Raw genomic sequence first — 20,915 nt, forward strand, 5'->3', positions numbered from 1 at the left:
CAGGCAGAACAGAGCATTACGCACCACCGAGTTCTGGGAGGAGAGAGAGACTGAGCTGGAGCAGGTAGAGATTACACTAACGTCCATCTTAGACCAACAGGAATCATATGGTATCTATGGGCCCTTGGCATCCACAATCTCTGGTCTGACAAGCACTGTACCATTGTGTATCCCTTCTCTTCCAGGTCTAATAATGCCTAGAACAAATGGGCAGCCAAAGGCTGTTCATTATCCTGTATCGAATTTTCTTTAATATGTCTTTGTGTAATGTTTTTTTACGGGTTGATTTAAAGACTGTGGAGCAGGGCTCTATTTTTCTGCTTTGAGAAGAATTACTGGCCTGATTCTGTTCATGATAGGGGGAGTTCTCTGATATACTTCCTTTCTGTAGATGTGTGAAATACTTGCTTTCCTCCTTCAAGCATAACCCTGAGACTGTTCTGTGCTTTCACCGTCTGCCATATCCTTTCCTTTTTACTGTTTATCTCCCCTTTTCTAGGGCCTTCTGTGCAAGAAAGAGGGCATATTTTTTTGTATTTTCTGACATACTTTTTGTGACATGTTAACATTAACAATGCATGTCTTTTTGCAGGTGGAATCTCAAGTCTGGTTCAAGAGTGTAATCACTACAACAAAGTAAAATGTAGCTACTCTACCTAGTGTTAAGTAACAGACTAACAGACACTGTGACCCCACAACCTTTCAGCAAGACATGTGACTATTCCTCATTTGTGATGGAAGAAGTGCTATAAAATTGAAGCAATACCTCTGCAGGGAGAGCATGCCATGATCTGTATCCTAACAGCACATTTTCTGCTTAATAAATGGTCTAGAAGGAAGAAGCTTGGTTTTCAGTGGCTTTGTGCTTTGTATATTAAGTTCACTTAAGAGATTTAAATATTATTTAACTTACTGTTAATCCAAACTGTACCCTTTTAAAGCAGCAAATCCATGATTGTCCACAAAATAATTCAGAGTAAGGTTAAGTGAAGTATGTATAAGGGAGACAGGATTGGACAAGGGAAGGAAAAGTGCTATTTCAGTCTAGGCTTAAATGGAAAAACTATTCAGACAGTATTTCTTCTTTTAAAAAGTAAAGGGACCTGATAATGTAAGGGGGCCTGTAGTAGGGCAGGTTAGTACCATCTGTGGCTCAGGTTGGGGTGCAGACACATACGGTTACAGGCAGAGGAATCTCCAGCAATGCAATAGTGATGTAGGCTGTCAGTGTGACCTCGTCATTCACTCCACCCTGCAGGGAAACACAAAAGGAGCTGTTGACCTCACACAGCATGACTGGTTTCTCCCTGTGCTACATATCTACATCCAGCAGGGACAAATTCTTCCTAGCCTCCTTTTCATATTAAGTCCTTCAGAAGATGCTGTTGACTTCTTGCTTCTGTGATAGCTCACATATATAATTCCCCACTCCTCCCCAACCCCCAAGTGCTGAAATAGCTCTGTTGACCCCAGAGTGTCAAGTTCCAGCTGACAAAGCCCACGTGGAGTCATCCAGGCAGATGTATTACCTTCATAGCATTGTTCAGGAGAGTCCCAGAACTGCGGAAACATCCATTCTCCTTCTGCTTTTGAGTAAGCCAGACCAAAGCATCCTGGATGTGCTTCTCATCTATGAAGATGTGTGGCCGGGCCTGGGCAAAGGACTTGAGGACAAAGGCTGTGAGCCTGAAAGCAATAGAGGGAACCAAGACATTCTGAGTAGGCCCTGTATCCATCAGAAGTCATAGGGCCCATATGGACATTACTGTTCTGGAGGAGACTACAGGACTTGATCACAGTGGGCTTGTTGGAAAATGAGATAGCTTAACAGCTCAGTGAGATAGGGACCAATGCTAAATGGAGCCTGCTATTCACTGCCCTGAGGCCTGTAGGTAAGTGGGCAAGGCACTCTGGGGATGCATCAGCATCTTCTGCTAACAAGAACTAGCTATGTTGTCTTGCAGGTCACCCTCACTTGAGCTGAAGAAGGGTGTCAGAGGAGGCAAGTAGATATCAATGCAGCATTGTAAACGTAAAAAGCATCCTTCCCTTAGCATCCTTTCCTGCTATGTTGTCTCACATGATTATTCTATGACACCATGATTATAACTTCATATCCAACTCAATTTCAACCTCCACAATGACCAAGCACAAGAGAACACTGAAGAAGGGGAGGGCATGAAAGGCAGAAATGAAAAGCCCGTGGGACTGAAGTATTACCAGGTATTTCCAACTTGCCCATAACGTGGCCCAAAAGTGCTATAAGAACCATCCCAGTGTTTGTACTTCAATTGCCTTTGATATCCTGAAATACAGAGTTAAAAAATATTTCAGTTGCCACAGTACTTTCCAAGGAGCCATGCAAAGGGAACATAGAAGACAGAATGTCTTCCTTAACTAATGGCACAAGTGTGAGCTATGCTGCTCAGTATTACAATGGAAGTTCAGACAAACCCACAGCTCTCAGTATCTCCATTCTCGTGCTCTTCCTCTCTCTTAAAATGCCTGGAAATTGGGTATCTGTGACCATTACTGCTCTCTGCCCTAGACTTGATGAGGAGAGGTAAATGCATCCCAGACTTGAAAGAAATGGGAAAACAGTTCCCAGAGGAGAATTGAATAAAAATGTGAGCCCTACAGAGGATAGGATAAAACAAGACAATTTTCATTGTAGAAAGTGTAGTTTTCCTGCAAAAACAACTATGTCAAAAGAGTCCCGATAGTCAGCAGATACCCACCATGTGCCTATGTGCTGGTGCTATGTCTGTCAGCATGTCCTAGCTAATGTGTCAAAATTCTGGACTAGTCAAAGGTAAGCAACACTTTCTAAATTTTAATCTTAAGATGGATTTGAGAGCTACATAAAGAGCTGCTGTGATTCATGGTTATAATCTATGTATTTCATATAACCCTTTTTTAATAGAGAGAAATCTTGAGTTACTCACAGTCCTGGACTTTTTATGTGTGCTGCTTTGGATGTTATCATCTTCCATGCTATAACTCCACCTGAGCATAGGCTTCTTTCTTACAGATACTGTATTATATACACCTAACCTACCAATATGACGTTCCCTTCCAGAGAATGGACCAGGACAGCCTCCCCAGATCATACATGCTAGCGGCCAATAGTGTCCTTATCCGGCTGCCAAAGAAAGGGATTAATAGAAAAGGAAAAGCTGTGTCCCATCTCACCGCTCACTAAGTATCCAATGGCCTTGGATTTGACCTCTTCACTCAGCTGCCCTGTCTTGTTCAGATAGTCCAGGACATAGATGTTGGGTGCAAACAGGACCATGTTCTGCTCCCCACAGCCGAAAGGCATCTGGAGGAGCTGGTGCAGGTTCTGCATGGCATTGCTCATGATGTCACCTGGGGAACAGGACAATGTACAGTGTATATTATCCATTAGAATGAGCAAGGCCTGTAGAAACATGCCAATGTCTCAAAATAACACCTGACTTACCTAGCACTGAGAAATATGCTCTGGCTGAGCCATCCACCACAGTCTCTGGGAGAACCAAGGAAACTGACTCTGACATTGACTTTTCTGGGATATAAAAACAGATGAATTTGGTTACAAATCTAGATATATCTACATGCATGGGTAGAAGATACCCATGGGTGAGACACCATCACTGCCTTCAACAATCCATTTATCTGTCATTTTGTTGATAAAACTTCCCATCCTGCAAATTTTGTGTTGGGCCTACAAGGCCCTCACATGCAGATTTTCATGAACTTCTACATCGCACTATTAGCTGGTCTTGACTGACAAATACTCATTCCAGACTATTTTTCTCTCCTCTTCTGCTTTGGTGGGCAGACCTGCTTACTGCAGAGTCTGGTCTGTGATTTCACACCTGTTGAATGAAAGGCATTAGATATAATCTTATTAAATCTTAAATATTCTCTCCCTGCAGCGACCTGGCCAGCCTCAGTTCCTAAGAGATATACTTCTGCCTCTGTAATTGTAGACACTATTACATCCTCAGCATTTCTTCTCTAGGCAGAATTAATTTCACTGAAATTTGGACATACATATAGTTTGCTCAATGTTCTCAGAGTGGGACATTCACAAACCTTTTCTTCTCCCTTTGTCTTTAGTCTCTACCTCAGCAAGGAAAGTCTTAGAAAGCAAACAGCTCTTACCAGATGCACAGAGTACAGAGTTGTATGCAGTTTCCACTTCAGTCCCTTCCGGCTTGGAGAAAAAGGCATGACAAAAAAGCAAAAAAATGAGAAACAACAGCAACCATAACAAAGGCTGGTAACCTGAGCACTCCAGTACACCCATGAGTGGCAACAACCAAAATGTAATTGCTTAATTGTTGTTTGTTACAACAACCAAGATTTAAATACGTGCCACAGTAGACTGGCAATTGCATCCCTTTATTTCAAAAACTTCTAGCCTAGTTTTTGAAGTCAGAAAAGAATCCCTCCTTTCTGGTGAGCTGGTTGAAAATATTTTGCAAAAACCTCAGGAATCAAATGTTTATTAGAAAACACTTTTTTTTTGCCAGAGCTTATTTTTTAACCTCCGAATAGGAGAGTTCCCATTGCTTCATTACTGGTTTCCAACTTTTGCTAGATGAAAATTTTTTCCAGCATGTAAACAATGGTGCTATTTTCTTCACTTTTTCACACAGTTAAAAGACACTGTCTCTCATTATTCAATATGAAAAGACAGAAAAATATTAAAAGAGTGGGAAAAGCAAAAAAAAAAAAAGCTTTTCAAGTAAGCTATGACAGAGATAATGCTTCTGTTTGAAAAGGCACCTTCTTGTTTTTTTCAGTATGTCATTCTGAAATTCAACTAAATGAGAAATCCATTGTTTTGTTTGATTTTGAACATTTCGACAGGAAGTTAAAACATACAAACTGTAATCATTTGATTTTCCTTTTCAGATAAGAAATTCCTGGGTGAAAAACCATCCTGTTTCCCAACTACCTCTCAGCAAGGGTTGGTTTCTGGAGGGCCAAGAGGACACCCCAGGGCCTCTGGCACACTCCCTGCTCTCTCCCTGGGATGCACTGCCTGCTCTAAGGAATATCGTCATCCATGTGTTTGTGACAATGCAGCTTCATCCCAAGCACGTTGCACTGTATCCACTCCTGCTAATTAATTGTTCAGCCTTCGATGCTAATGTCTGATTCCAACCAGTCAAGGCTTGCTATAGATTAATTACCACATTGTAAATGCAAGATAAGACGAGCAATCTCTCATACACCCTGACATAAGTAACTTTAATGCTCTTTAATTTTCATTCCCCTGCCATCTGGGAGAAAAGAATTTACAGTGCTGATCTTCTAGTGTCTTCAAAGAACAAAATAAACAGTCTATTTCCTGAAGGCACATATGAAATTAGGAATTTTTCCTGAAATGTTAAACAGTTATTCATGCATTATACATTCAAATCCATTTGTAAATAATTTTTTTAAAAAAGCCTAGCAGATAAGATTGTTGTTCCATCATTACATTCAGGTTAGCAAAACATTTTCGGAAGCTCTAGCTACAATCCTAGCTCTGCCTTACTGAAGATTGGAATGTCTGAAATGTAAGGAGGAGTTATTACATAGATTTTACTATACAATGAGCTAGTAGGCTTTGTTTGCTATTAGCATCACAGGGAGTCTTAAACTGTGGATTAATTTTATGACTGGCAATTTATCATGTGAAAAGCTGTGCTTTTAACATTTCAAAACACTGCTTAAGAAAACAGTGTACAAAAGAATGCGAAAATAAAATGATTGTTACACTGTTTTGAACATTCTTATAAGTGTAATAAAACCAATTCAAAACAGTGATGGTGGATTTGTTTGGAAATATTTATAGATTGTCATGACTGTTCCATATTCCAGAGTAATGGCCATGTGCTGGAGGAGAAACATAAGGTTTCTGGCAAGTCTTCCATTTATACAGCCTATCCCTGTGATTTATTACAGTTTAAACCAAGGAGTTCTCATTTATCTCAGATATGGTGTGTCTCAGAAAAACCTGCCATTATTGCCTGCCTTATTATTTCTGTCTCACTGTGTAATGCAAACCCTGCTTTTACTATGAGATGGCAACACTGTGAGTTATGGGCTCTATTGGCCTGTGTTAGATTCATCAATGCTACTTTTATAAAAGCTTGCAGAATAAGAGTCCCACAAGCCAATATTGTTGCTCTCATAGCTACAGCAGAAAACCTTTATCATACAGCAGCTGTTGCTGTTGCTATTACTACTTTTCTGTGCCAAAATACCATGCCACATACGACTCCACATACCTCCACCAGCAGCTGTCTGATGACCGTATCCTTCCTCCCTTTCCCTGGGGTCTCCACAACCACATTCCCACAGGGCTTCTGGTTCTGTAGGGCCTCAGTGCTCACCGAGAACTCCACCTGCCCTGGAGGAAACAGGGGTCAGTCAGCCCTGCCAGGTTGAGCCAGGGAAATGTGGGTTTGTGTTTGTGCTGGGTGCTCTCTGATGCATTACAAAGAAGCTTTTTCAAGAGGAGAGCTAAATTTGAGACTGTTTTATCTTGATCCAGCTGCAGCCTTCCAAGCCACCTCCTTCATGATGCATCCACTGAGGGAATTTGTGATTTCTATTAAAATGTTAAGAAACAATGGCCTGTAACATTAAAATGGTTTGTTTAGGACTTGGAAACACTACACAGTGTAGTGTCTCAACCTCAGGGTTGGACTTCTGACACAGAGAAGATCCTTCCAGACAGGTTTGGAGTCTCCTAGCTCCTCACAACAAAGATCTAATATCATAGAGAGGTATCTGATCCCAGTATTTTCTTGTCACCCAGCCTCATACCTAGAGATCTTGGTGTTACTGCCCAAGCCACAGTTTTCCTTTCATTCACGCAGACGCAGTAGGATTCTTCCTGCTTCTCTACTGGTGTAGCCAGGAAATGAGGAGATTCAGACAGAGACACACTGACCTGCCGGTTATACAGAGAGATGTCATGAAGATTGCACTTGGAGAGAAAGTGGAGTTATTGGAGACAATGCAGGATAAAGGAGGAAATGACTGAGATGTGTACATTTGTAGAGATCAGGGAGCTAAGTGCAGAGAACAGGACATGGATCTTTGGAAAGAAAATCAGTTCTGGGAAAATGAATAGCATGGACCAGTTGTGCCATGAATTAAAGACCCCCTTCATGATTAGTTAGGTGAAGAGATAAAACAATAGCGGTGGGAAAGCTAGTAAGGGAATAAGGAAAAGTGGAATAAGGCACCTGAAAATAGGAAACAAAACAGGAAGGGCAGGGAAATAACTGAGAGTGCATTGGAATGGCTGGATGAATACCTCTCCTTGTTTCAGCTTCATATCTTTTAGAATAAAAATCTGTATTTATTAAAAAAACTGAGCAAAGGTGACTGAGATTTTGTAGGAATCATTTCCCTAATTCTCTCATCTTTTTTTTTGTTGGTGAAAAAATGCAGATAAGAATAGTGAAGCTATATAACTCTGCTGTGTCCTATAGAGAGATGCAACAAATCACAGGAGGTCTGCATATTCCAGCAAATCTGCTGTGATATTTTGTGAGATAAGACTAAAGGCTGACTACAGGTATTCACCCTGGTGAACCTGGACTTTCCATGTGGGTATGTAATGATGCTGCGGTCCATGAATAACGCAAGTTTCGTATTTCTATAGGACAATGACATAAATTTGTGATGACAAGGCTGGGGTTCTCAGCACTTTAGGTTCTGCATCAAATGCAGCTTTTGAAACTTTGACAGGAAAATGTATTTCCTCTTCACTGAATATAACAAGAATTCCTACATATGTGCACCTATATGAAATTATATTTGGAGATCAGTCATCTGGCTTGGGAAACCATGTTACAAGTGACCCTCTGTGGTCTTCTCTAGAGTGTCAGGCTGAGTAAACTTGCAAACGTCCCTTACCCTGATGCAGCTGTTCAGGTAGTTGAAAACGGTGGCTTTCAGCGTGAAGGACTCACCACGCACTACAGAGTAGGGCATGGTGAGCTCAACAAAGAAGGGCTGGAAGGCTCTGAAGGACACTGTTGGGGACAGGCCAAAGCCTGTGTCTGCTGAAGTGCAGAATGCATTGGCTTTCCACTCAGTGATGGTATCAGGGATGGTCACATCTAGGTCAGCATTTCCCTCAGAGCTGGTGAGGGATGGAGAACAAGATTTCAGTTATATTCTGGTTATATTCTCTCAGCCTACGAAACAACACCCGCTGACAGCAAACTCCTGACTAGGTGGGATATGGGCATTGGCTTTCACATGTTCCCCCAAAGCCTCCTATACTTAGGGACCTTATAAAATCTACTAGAAAAAGTCCTCTCATTGAAATGCCAATAACAGGCTTTAACCTGTTTCAAGGTTTTGATCTAGTGAACACACTCTACATTCCCTTAAACACTTACTTCACTGAAACTATATCCCAGATCCATGTCTCAGGGAAGTACTTCCGAACAGTCTCCACATGACTGCCATCATCCAGATCTTCTACCATGTCATAATCGTATGCGTCAAGCAGATTCATTGCAGTGACTAGCAAATTTATTAAGGACAGGAAGAAAGGAAAGATATGTCAAACACCATTCTAAATCAGGGACACACTTTCCTTCCAGGTAGTGATTATTCTTAGCTAAAATTTTAAAACTGAATGAACAGCTTTGGAATCTTGGCGACTGGAAACATGCACTTCTCTGTTGCCATCTCAGTACTTAGTTTTTTCTAATATTGCTGCTCTTCTTACAGAAATTGGATGGAGTTGAACATTGTTCCTCCACTACCAGCAAACCCAGAAGTGCTAAGAGAACCATTTATGACGATGTTATTGAGGGGATATTTCTACTGTGATACAGAATCAGATGAGAAATTTACTGTCTCCAGATATTACCCTAGCACATAATTTAATAATTTGGTTCAAGAATTGATTTAGTTTATACATGACCAGAAACAGAAGCCACACTTAGCCGTCCATCTAGGATTTTCTTTTTAGATGAATATGGGTCTTTACATCTCTGGCCAATAGCAAATAAACAGAAAGATGCTTTCTCACAGTGTTGCATAGTGTTTGTTGTGCCTTATCAAAGGCTTTTCCATCAGCCCTAGAAGACTCTACATCTTTTTAAAGCAGACAGCTGTCTTGGATCATGCTCTGATGACATATCCTTCAGCTCCAAACAAAATATCTGATCTGTTATGAATAGAAGGCTAGAAGCTAGCACATGACCAAAAGCTATCAATTTTTAATAGGAGCTGTGATACTGCACCAGAAAAGTCAGTGACTGGAAGTGATACAGGTGAGAGTCTTTTATATAGTGTTTCTAATCTCAGAACTATTCAGGAAAACAAACAAACAAGCAAGCAGATATATTATCACTATCCTATCTTCACAGCCACTGAACCTATAGAGATGTGACATGACCTACCCGTCCCCTTATACTCATGGGAGTGGGAAAGCTGGGAACAGAACCAAATTTTTCAGCCCTTAGTGGCAAAACAGCTAACCACAGGATGGTACCACCTTCTCATTTTCTCTTGGACCACTTTTGCCCTAGTTGTTTCTCTAGTTATTGCTAGAATCTGGCTACCTAGAAGCAGAGACTCCTTTTTTAGGTTTCCATGTCTGAACTCAGATCTGATAGAAAAAAAGCCACTACTTTGTGATGGAAGGCTCTTTTAGTGCCTAGAAATCCCTGCTGTAGGGGCTGGCATGGGAGTCACCAAGCACACACAGTTCTAGCCAGGCACTTCTCTCTAGATGGGAAGAAGCAGGAAGAGGTGGATCAGTTTCATATTTCAGGACAGAGTCCAGAAGGGAGTGATCCTGAATAAGATCAGCATATCTGAACAGAATCAGATCTGCATGGTAATTAATACTCAAAGATGTAGAGGGCAGGAAAGAAGTAGGGTGGTAAATTTTAGGAAGTTCTGTGGGAGGTAAAATAAAGAAGGTACTAGAACCACTGTAACTCCTTTCCATCATGTGTCCTGGGTAATGCTGGCAGATTTCAGGCTTATGGATCTTGCTGCTAGTGAAGACTTTTAAGCCCAATTCCTAGTAAACAAAGAGAAAGAAGAACAAATAATATGCACAAAATGTTTTTAAAATAAACCTTATTTAGTATGTCAAGAATAGGTGTACTTGAGTCTGGTATTAATCAGAATAATGAAGGCTTGTATATAAATTCCAGATAGACTGGGCCAACTCAGATGCTGAGGCTCCATCATGTTACAGTCATACTAAGGCTAAATCCTGGCATGATCAGATGGAAAGCTAAGGCCATAGGTCCACCTTGGGAACATCTGCCTGGGTGAAAATAACGTGTGAAAAGCATTAGATTGAAGGTACCCAAGAAGTCTTGTGCAGGACACTTTAGATAGGTATAGATGGATTTGGGGGGTATCAAATTAACCTGGTTTTATTAAAGACTTATTTAAACCAGAGTGAGAAAACATGAACGAATGAGGATGAGTTTCTAATATTATGGCACCAGAATTTCTCAGGACTGTTTCCTTACTCAAGCCCATTTGCAGGCATCTCTACTAGCAATGAGAAGATTTTTCAAAGTTTTAATGGTTCAAAGAAGCAGTCAAACACCAGTGATAGGCTAAGTAGATGCAGGGCCTGGGCCTAGTTATTTTCTTGCATACAAAAGTTAGCAAGCTCACAGCAACTGAGCTTGCTTTTTTTTTCCCATTAAAAAGCCCTTGAGTACAGGTGAAAAGAGGAGAGAAGACTGAATTCCCAAAAGGTGAGAAAAGAAATAAGAGAAGCTGCTGCTTACTTTGAGAATGTCATAGGCATCGCCTTCACCATCAGGAGATACGGGTATGTAGACAAATCCATTTAATAACATATTGTCAAGTGACACACAAGGGTTTATGTTGTCTTCTTCCAGGTAGTACTCCTTGAAGTTATAACCCCGAATTTCCTTCAGTGGAAGAAGATCATACACCTGGAAAATGCAAAAAAAAAACAGGGAAAAATGCAGCAGGTCAGCACTTACAGGGACAGACACTATCTAGCACTCCACTCATAAATGCCAGCCACCAAAAAACAAGTGTAGTGAATGCAACTATAAAAATACATAGCCCCATGTCTATAGTGGTGTTAATAGGTACTTGATTCGTTGTTGTACTTGCTTATTACCAGAAGTAGCCACAACTTACAGAGCTGAGAGAGAGCTCATTTTCAGGCTTCATAAGGAGAACACTCTTGTCCACAGCACGGAGGGCACACAGGGACCTTGGCGAGGTGTGGAGTTGCAGGTGTGTCTTGGAGGCAGGAAGACCTTCCTTGGGTGCAAAACTCAATTTCACCTGCAAATCCAAAATTAAGTTCAAGCAGCCACTTTTCCAGACACTGTTACATGCTGTTATACTGATGCATCTAGCCTCATGAACTGAGCTCTGCTAGTGCCTTGCAATTCTACTAATACATATTCAGCTTTGACCAATGTAATTAATAATGACGAATTATTCTTTTTTTAAAATTCTGTCATCTTGCTCCACTTTTTATGTCTTTGTAACTTGTTCTGGAGTTTCAGCCAACCTCTGGTCAGACATTTCAGGAGTCCATTGTGAATTCTGTCTCTGTTCTGGAACAAATAATTGAACTACTGGCCACAAGACAAACATGGGTTGCATAAACCATGACTTATACTCACTTTATTGGGGAGGCAACTTTCAACTTGAAAATCTGCTGAACTGGCGATTACTTCCCCACTGGGTGAAGTGGTATACACAAGCATCCGTGCCAGGGGAGCAATTGCTGCCTCAACAGAGAAGGTCAACTGAAATGTCCCATAAGCTGAGAGAAAAAAAAAGGCTAATCAACATACCAGAAGTTCCAGTATATGCATTTGCCTTCTCCAGATAGAAAAGTCAAGTTCACTTATGGTGAACATTTTTAGTTAGCAGGGGAGGGAATACTGATAAATGACTGATGTCTCTGGCTTTGCTGAAGACACCTGCATTCAAAGAGTGATCGTGAACAGCCAAATGAGATGAGTTTGGAGGGCCTCAGAATGCCTTCTAGATTCTCCCAGTTAACATCTGGCATAATTTCTTGATGTTCCCAACTCCTTTTTCCCTCAAGCTTCAAAATCAGAACAGGGCAGAGTAGTCATTTTTTATTTTTGAATTTTGAAAATGCAAACATTACATTTAGTGTTTGAATTAAATGTTAAATTAAATCTTTGAATTGAAATAATTTATCTATGTCCTCCCTATCCCCAAATTATCATCATAAATGCTAAAAATGCATAGTTTTGCTCACCATCTCCAGGATTCACAGTCAGATCATGGGTGTCTGCTAATATAATTCGTCCCTTGGCCATCACCTGTGTGACAGAGAAACATTCCAGTAATTATTTCTACTTGTATTTAAAGGGAAGGAGGAGAAACATTCACTGGGTTATTTGTAGAGTGTGAGTACAAACAGCATTGCCAACACTGAGAAACACCAAGAAGATATTAAGCAAGTGCCAGACTGGAATTCACTGGGCCTTTGGAGAGACAAATATTTGCTCCCAGGAGGACTAGTTTTTCCTCATTGATCAGACCTGTCTTTGTTTTTGTACATATTGCACACACAGATCAGGTTCAAATACATTTTGCCTCTGACCACACATAGGTTTGTGGGTCATATGCACATTTCTAACAATTTGGAACAGAGTCATGGTCAAATATTCTCCTAATTCCACTCTCAGTTGCATTGTGAAACAGTCTGAAGAAAAATGTAATCAGAATTAGTTTCATAACTCACGTAGAGCTGTAACAGAAAAGTACAGGCTGTACATAATAAGAGCTGGAATAAGGTACCTTAAGTCAGTCAGTAACAGCCTGAATGGTACCTGCAATTTCTTCTTTTCTAGAAAATGTTTCATTTTTCATGCTCAAACCCACATTTTATATTATTATTTTCCTTGTAGAATATCTATTACACAGAACCATATTTTCATTTCAAGGTGTGGGATCCACACCTATAAAAATGCAAGTTCTCTCACTCTTTGTTTACCTGCTGTATGTACATACTTAAGACCAGTTTTCCCAGACTACCAGAGTAAACAGCTATCTTTCCCTTCAATTAATTGTTAGCAGTCTTGAAATAAGCACATAGACATCTCTAACACAGGTTTCTACTCCCTTTTTTGCAATCTCAGCCTATGACCCTGCCATGTTCTGTACAATGCATCAGAACAGGAATGTCTGTTCCACTGGTTTCTTCTGGTTCTTCAAAGCTACTCTCATCTCTTCTGCTAGTGTCATTAAATGGGATAAGCAGAAAAATTTAGGGAGAAAGGGATTCTATTTGAATATTTCTCTGATTCTTCCTGTTCTCCCAAGAGAAACTGACAGATCATTGATCACAGTTCAATTAGTCTCTCTTCTACATCCCCCAAAATGAACAAATTCATAGTTCTTATTGCTAGCATGTTATAGTCTGTTCCAATTACTGTGGTATCCCAAAATTTTCATGATTTCCTGGCATACAATCTAAGCTCTAAGCTTAAGGGGCTTTTCTGGTACAGTAGTGAGAGGTATTGCTTTAATTTCATCAGTCAGATGACTACTAAAGGGCAAAATGGAGTAGAAGACACATTTCCTTCTCATCTTTCATACTCTTGTTGTAGGGTACTGGTTTCTGAGTGGTGACTATATATAAATCAGAATTTAAATGGGAAAACTGAGAGTGGAATATCATGAACTGATAGTCTTGGATGGCTGTGCCCAAGACAGTGCTCTCTTCATCAATATTTTGTATCTCTTCTGTTCTTAGTAAAACATGTACTCATATCTGCACACAGAAGACAGAGAAATGAGAAACATTATGGAAATGTGTTTAGACTGCATTTCTACAGGCCATACTTTCCATTGCAAACCCTCTCTATCATTACTGGCTAATACATAGCAGCATTCATCATGGAATATAGCTATAGGTGCCACAGTACTTTCTGTGGTCATAGATCAAAGTAACCACAAATACTTCTTACCAAATAGTAAATGGCAATTTTCTTCTGCTCTCCTATGGCTTCTCGTGTGAAGATATAGTGCACCTGCACCTCTGTAGGGGAGCCACAACTTAAAGTCTCAGGCTTTGGCTCAATTTTGAGGAAGCTCTTACTGGGGGAGTAAAACCGACTTATTCTACGCATGGCATGCTCATATGATGGTGTGATCCAGTTGCTGTCATAACAGTTCAGTTCAGGTTTATGATCTGCCTGAGAAAGAAGAATTAAAAGTTCATAGCTGACCAAAACCAGATAACAAGTTACAGAAAAACCCACAGAAAAGCTCTGGATATGTTCTGCATTTCCCATTCTTAGAAGATGGTAGAGAACATTCACAGGAGATGCAGAGAAGACAGGTGACCTGCCAAGAAACTTGCCTTATTGTTCAATTGGCAGAAAGACTGATAACACATGAATGGATACTTTCCCTGTTGATGAGAAAGACAGGTTTACCCCTGTCTCTGTCACTCACTCGAATTTCCAGGGAGGCTTGTGTGAAGGTGGTAGTGTCTATAGAAAACCAGGATTGTCCCTGCTCATCTGTAGTGTAATTCCCCTTGTATCTGTCTCCATCCACAGAAATCATGATGGTTTCATTGGCAATTGGATCACCAGTGCCATCAACCAGCTTCACCTACCAAAGCAATAAGAAACTTCAGGTTTTAGATCAGCAACAGAAAAAAAATTTCAAAGTACTAAAGTCTCTTCCATCTTTCCCTCCTTGCCAGGCAGTATGTTACTTGACCTCCACCACATATCATCTGCCTCTTGATTCAGGAACTCTAAGTTCTGGCCTGTGCCTTGCCCTAGAGTAAAGATACATTGGATGTTCTAGAGTAAAGGGGCACTGGAGGTAGGCCTACACCTAGCTCTTTCTCCTGCTGTTCCCATCTGGTTAACTGGGCTGCCTTGGCTGAGCTTAGCCCTGACAGTCATCCATCACTTCACATTGTCAGGTGGTCACTAGACTGATGGTGGAACCTGTTACTGTCACCACTCCTGCCCTGCTCAGTTTGGTTGATTACTGTGGGACTGTGCTCTTGTTGATGAGGTCACTACTCCTACCTGTGTTGTGGTCACTCTTTGCACTTGGATAATATTCCCTTGTGGAATAGTCCATGCTTGTTGCTCCCTGATGTTATTCTCATGTGTTAGAACAATGGATCTTTTCTTCTGTACTGGGCTGCCTGCCAGGAGTGTCAGAGTCATGTGTCTGTTAAGAGTGCCCCAACTATCAGTAATTCATCTGCCTGTGCAATGGCAGAGGAAGGTGGGCCATGGAACCTGCACACACTGCTATTCCATCTGATGGGATCGTGCACAGGTGAGTTTGCTATGCCATTCATTGTCCATGATCTGAGAAGCTCCCTACCCTTCCAAAGAGTGGGATCCCTGGTCTATACTGAGAGTCCAGCAGGTCAAAGCTGATTTTGCTCATGATGGATGTGATACCACAGGAGCCTGTTCCAGTCATCTCTATTCCTGAGAAAGAGCACAGTAAAGAAGGGTTATTAATGAATGGTAGCATTTCTAGTCATGTTACTCCATCTTCCTTGTTTTTGCCAGGCCCTCCTGTTATGGCATGCTATCACTTTGCCATCTCCATGTGATACATACCTGTGCCATCTTCTGTGATCTTGCCTTGTACCTCAATGCTCATCTCATATCCCCTGCGTTGGAGCTGAAATACCTTGGTCTTCACTGCACCAGAAACACACCCACGAGCATTTGCCTAAGCAAGGGATTGGAAAGAAAACTGAAATTCTGTGAACAAAGTTGACAGGAATAGATACCCCAAACTGAACATACTTAAATTCTGTTCATGAATCCCCAGACTTATGCTCAAGGGTTGTCACCAAGCCCAGAACTTGTTTACAGCCTGTTTCCTAGTGTTTCATCCACACATTTTCTGTTCTGTGAGGTACCTGACACACAGTTCTCCAAGGCACACACTAGTTTCCTTGTTGGCTCCCTCCTACCTTAGTTCTGTTTTCCTTCCTGTTTCTTTCATTGCCTTCACTCTTCCCCTTGTTGCCGTTTCTCCTTTCTCCTGTATTTGACCCATATACAATACCACCTCATCTTTGTTCCTTGTTCTCTACGCTGCCTTGTTTTCTCCTCATCTTTGTCCCTTGCTCCCTGCCAGTCCCTCTTACAGTTACAAAATTCTTTCACAGATTCTCTTCTCAATTTGCAGAACAATAGCAAGGACCTCACACCTGCTAACTGGAGATTTGTCACTAGTTTCAGTGGGGTCAGGATTTCAACTGTGGAGTTTTCTTAATCAGTTCTGTTTCCAGTTTAATGCCCAGCTCTTAAGAATGCATTCCTCTGTGAGTATCTGCTTTTCCTTGGATAGATTGCTATCTTGGATGTCCTACTATCTCTCAACAGCCACAGATTTGGCATCTCTTAAGACAACATTGCTCATAAATCATGAGAAAGACCCCTACATTTTAATATTGGGACTCACCTGTCTAGTAAATTCTTCACATACAGCTTCTGCTTCTTTTCCATAACAACTTGAAGCAGAATGGGAAAATTTCCGGCACACTTGGACTTTCACCAAACCAGGAACAGGTTTTCCATAGGTGTACCTATAATCACAAAGTGTAAAACAATATATCGGATGATGAGACAATCAGTCAGTCACACTTAGATGCATCTCCTTAAAGACCTCTATGCATGACTTCCTAGTACTTTTTGTTAAGGTTTGACTAATCTCATATTTTAATGATTCAAGGGGCTACATTTACATCATTTTAATGGCTAGATTCTTCCATTTTCTGTTGGAATCTGTTCCAGGTGGGAGATTTCTACAGAAAAAATCATCTGTACAAAATCATTACAGCCAGGAGTATTGTTGTGTTACAAACTGCTGAGGGTTCAGTGAAGAAATGGAAAAGCAACCACGGACTCAGGAGGAGCAATTTATGAATTAAAATTGAGAACACTGGGTTTGCACCACCTGTTTACATGATGTCTGACCTGACATCTCTAAATATTTGAGAGTTTGGGATTGGCAGAGAAGCTCAAACTGAAGAAATGCAAAGACAAAACCAGAAAATGTACAGTAAACTGGGAAGACAGAGCTGAAGACTGGTTTGACATCATCTTTTAAGGAACATAGAGAAAACCCTTCACTTTGACTGTTCAGGCCAAGTAGCAGGGTCAGGATTGATAAGGTGAAAGAAGCCTACACTAATGTCTGTGAAAAGTATAAAAAGCCTTCCCCATCTCTTCTTTTGGTCCTCAGCAGAAAGGAGGAGTGAAGGATAAGCAAGAGAGATTTACTGGAGCTCTGTGACTCACAGACCACAGACAGACACCGGAATCTCGTTGTCCTTAATAGTGATCATCTTGGGCAACTTCACCAGGACCTCATACTTGGGCAGCACTAGATGGGAGAGAGAAAGTCTGATATGAGAAGAGTGAATGAGAGCTGCAACCCAAGCCTTTTACACGGCAATCCAAACACAGAGCCAGGATCATCTTAATATGAACCTCTCTGGGGTCTTCAATACAGATCTCCTACCCCCTCCCTAGGTTTTCTCAGCCTTCACCACTGTTTGGGTTCAAAGGGAATTAAGGAAGTGTGGTGTCCTTATCTTCCCTTATTTGCACACATCCTTATGTGATCCCATTGGCATCAGACAGCTATGTAGATCTCTTACATATGTCCATTCAGAAGGACACACTGGTCCTATATGTTATATTCACAGTGCATAATTTGCAGCTAGGATTTGGAGCAGCACATTCACCACCTTTGTAGTTTGCCACATTGAAATGGCTTGAATCATTGATTCTCTCAGCTGATTCTTACTGTCCTGGAGATCCCAAGTTGCTGTTAAGCTCAAAAATATATACCAAGAGATACTGTCCTGCATGCCCAGAGTTTCTACTGAATCTAGCCACAGACTCTCAGGTCTATATTTTCAAGTGGACAAGGCAGAAATCAAGCCCAATATAAAGGGGCAGAAGTAAAACCCACATTTTGCTCCTGAGTACTAAGTTATATGCCTCTTCCCATATTGCATTCTGCAACACTAAGCTTCCAACTATTCAAGCCCAGGTCTGGACTGAAGCATATAATGGCCTGCTTTCAAGTAGCACACCTGGGTTTTTTTTTCACAGTGCAAAGAAATAACAGCAGGGTGGGTGCACATCCAGACCCAGAACTGGAAAGCAACACTGGGTTATATGGTTTAGACATATATTTGCCTCTAAGATGGGAAGCAAGGCTCAATGTTTCAACTCCAGGGCACATTTACACGAAAGATTATAAGAGAAGTAGCAACAGGATATTTTCACAGGAACAAGACTAAAGAACAAATGAAAAAGAATTAGTTTAGTCTGAGGCTAACAAAGGGACATATATCTTTGATTCTGGGAGCGTTCTGAATGATCTTTGTGGGAGAAGGGACAGCCCGTCTATCACCATGACAGATTGAAGACTTTGTGGTCAAATTATTCACCAAGCCTGACTTGGAGACAAATAATCTAGCTCCCATGGACTTCAATGACAATCTTCTTTGAGTTGCACCCTGCATATTCCAGAAACAGCAGGTATCGATCTATGTGCTGGTTATTCAGGCTCCATGTAGAGCCAGTGGAGAGCCTGGACATGTGGAGCACTGGCCAATCAGCCTTGCCAAATGCACAGAGCCCATGTACCCAGAGTACATGTCTACAAACAGCAGAGAAGTTTTATTACAGAACTGGGGGTTAGAAGGCTCCCTGCAGCTGCATATTTCTCCTTACTTAGTCTCTACTACCAGCCTATTTGTGCTGCTTGTAACACTTGTGGAGTGTTCTTCAATTACAAGTTTTCTACCAGACATGTTTTCTAAGCTTTTGCAGAAACCAGGAAGAGGATAAAGAGAGAAGACTACAAGTGGAGAAACAGAACTCATGCAGATGATGAGAGAGGCAAAACAGGGTCACCAAAATTCTGTAATCTATTACTTCCTATCTAGTGCTACTTGCAACAAGCTGCTGGACTGAAAAGCAACTAAAACAAAGTCAGCTGAAATTGGTGCCACAAGCCATTCACAGGAAGTCTGTCATATCCTGTACTGCCAAGAGCACTATGGGCAAATACAAGCTCTGGCAGGTCGCAGAGGTGCCATGAAGTGAGCAATTACTTCTCTTGAGTCAGTGCTTTCTGGCTCAGCCTCTATTAACCCCACTGCCTGTATATTCAGTCCTTCCCTTCTCCATTCCATTCCCAGGAAATTCAAAATTGAGAGGTCACAGTAAAAGGCACTGCTGTCAGTCCCATTTGCAGCCCATACCTCCTCTCCTTACCATATTCCTCCACACTGAAGGAGTGCTCCACATGGGATGAGAAGCTCTTCTGCACGACTATTTTATAGGAGCCTTGGATGGGGTCTGAGGTGAGGGGGAAGGAGAGCTGTGTAAGACCTGTCTTTAGTTCCACCCCTTGCCACTGGTACACACGGTTCCTCTGGGGATCCTGCAGGTGAGGGTAACAGTGTCACAAGACAGTATGGGAGACTCCCAGAGACAGAGTAGTGCAGTGCCCAGTGTACATGCATTCCCAACTGGGAAACGCCTATCTGTAATTAGTCAAAAATCTGTGATGATCTGTAAGCACTTACCTGTCAATTCTGCATAACTATCATGCAAGTAAGCTTTTTTAGCCCTGAAGGTCCTGTGTTGTCTCCCCCTCAGCTCTATCTTTGCACTTATGAAGGGTGGGCCAGGAAGCTAGGAAAGGTAGCTTGGCAAGCTTACAAGACAAAGAGATTGTATCAGAAGTGGAGCACAGGGAGAAAGGAGGGAAGTTTCAGCCTCCTTGACTGGCTATACAGCCTGCAGTTTTCTGTTTCCCCTGCCTGGAATGGAGAGTGTTGAAGCACCCGTACACAATATGCTGAGGAATTAGACACCTGATTTATCTATGAGACTGAGAAATGTACATGTGTAAGAGTCCAAAGCTAGTGGTGGTATGGGGGAATGGGGACGGGAACAGGGGAGAGTATGTTCCACACATGGACATTGAGCTGAGAGCTCTCCCTTCTTGTGCCTTCCTGTTCCTGATGCTGGAGCTGAAGTCTCACCACTACTACAGATGTATATTGCTCCTCATGAGCTGTCTATCAATAATTAATCAGCTCAGCCCCAAACTTCTTGTAGAAGTCACTGAATCGGTACAATGGTCTTGCATAGTTTGATGCACAATTTTGCAGGCTTCTCAGAGGGAAGGTTAATGTTTACAGTCTTTAATTTTCTGCCTGCTCTTTGCATTGTACCTTGGCTGTCACCAAAAGTTTATTTACACTAGATAGGTATGTGACTCTAGCTATGTGACTATATGCATTTACTTCACTGAGATTTTATCTCAGGGCTTAGGGAAAAAAGGGATGTGAATGACATCTCTCAATTGGAGGTCACGAGAGGGCAGAAGAGGGGGCTGTCTTCCCAAGAAGCACTCTGGGAGGACAGCACAGTCAGCAAAACACATCTCACAGCTCCAACCAAATCCTCTTCATAATCACGTTTCAACTCTGCTGAAAATCTCACTGCCTATTGTGAGGAACACCACTGGGTGTCCTTGAAAGAGGAACTCAAGAAAATGTTTACAGCTGGACTTGTGACCTTCTTGCCATTTCTGTGATGCATTTATATGAAAGGCCTGAAAGACAGTTAGTTAGTTTGTTTTTCCTCAGAAAGGTTTTTTGTTTGGTTATTGTTGTGTTGGTTGGGTTGTTTTTTTAAATGACATAAGCAATAGGTCAGGATAATAGTTGAGAAACAGTAGGCTCATACTAACTTCTGCCTTTGTAGTTGTCCAAGATAAATTAGTGACACTAAGGGTGTGGACCAATGAACGTATATTTCCTTAGCAGTGCTGTTTTTAGGCTGTCACCTTTCTTCACTCCTGCCACT

The 20,915-nt window shown here is 41.5% G+C and overlaps 1 protein-coding gene across 1 annotated transcript in view; it reads right to left on the minus strand.

The window, feature by feature from the left end:
- Nucleotides 1–6: 6 nt before the first annotated feature.
- The window catches only part of LOC103804926 (alpha-2-macroglobulin-like), a gene marked incomplete at its 3' end in the record, with an annotated part of 29,179 nt that continues 8,270 nt past the window's right edge, over nucleotides 7–20,915 (minus strand). The window contains exons 6-28 of the mRNA XM_009077561.1: nucleotides 19,311–19,479; nucleotides 17,316–17,400; nucleotides 16,477–16,600; nucleotides 15,621–15,735; nucleotides 15,376–15,485; nucleotides 14,476–14,637; nucleotides 13,986–14,213; nucleotides 12,269–12,332; nucleotides 11,658–11,800; nucleotides 11,161–11,310; nucleotides 10,776–10,946; nucleotides 9,946–10,045; nucleotides 8,403–8,529; nucleotides 7,912–8,140; nucleotides 6,811–6,937; nucleotides 6,270–6,391; nucleotides 4,150–4,201; nucleotides 3,464–3,547; nucleotides 3,193–3,369; nucleotides 2,221–2,305; nucleotides 1,530–1,686; nucleotides 1,178–1,252; nucleotides 7–33 (exon numbers count right to left, since the gene is read on the minus strand). Of these exons, the coding sequence (XP_009075809.1) occupies nucleotides 7–33; nucleotides 1,178–1,252; nucleotides 1,530–1,686; nucleotides 2,221–2,305; nucleotides 3,193–3,369; nucleotides 3,464–3,547; nucleotides 4,150–4,201; nucleotides 6,270–6,391; nucleotides 6,811–6,937; nucleotides 7,912–8,140; nucleotides 8,403–8,529; nucleotides 9,946–10,045; nucleotides 10,776–10,946; nucleotides 11,161–11,310; nucleotides 11,658–11,800; nucleotides 12,269–12,332; nucleotides 13,986–14,213; nucleotides 14,476–14,637; nucleotides 15,376–15,485; nucleotides 15,621–15,735; nucleotides 16,477–16,600; nucleotides 17,316–17,400; nucleotides 19,311–19,479 (2,883 nt within the window). The remainder of the gene's footprint in view (nucleotides 34–1,177; nucleotides 1,253–1,529; nucleotides 1,687–2,220; nucleotides 2,306–3,192; nucleotides 3,370–3,463; nucleotides 3,548–4,149; nucleotides 4,202–6,269; nucleotides 6,392–6,810; nucleotides 6,938–7,911; nucleotides 8,141–8,402; nucleotides 8,530–9,945; nucleotides 10,046–10,775; nucleotides 10,947–11,160; nucleotides 11,311–11,657; nucleotides 11,801–12,268; nucleotides 12,333–13,985; nucleotides 14,214–14,475; nucleotides 14,638–15,375; nucleotides 15,486–15,620; nucleotides 15,736–16,476; nucleotides 16,601–17,315; nucleotides 17,401–19,310; nucleotides 19,480–20,915) is intronic.

The sequence above is a fragment of the Acanthisitta chloris genome, unplaced genomic scaffold, assembly GCF_000695815.1.
Source record: "Acanthisitta chloris isolate BGI_N310 unplaced genomic scaffold, ASM69581v1 scaffold21286, whole genome shotgun sequence".
NCBI lineage: Eukaryota > Metazoa > Chordata > Aves > Passeriformes > Acanthisittidae > Acanthisitta > Acanthisitta chloris.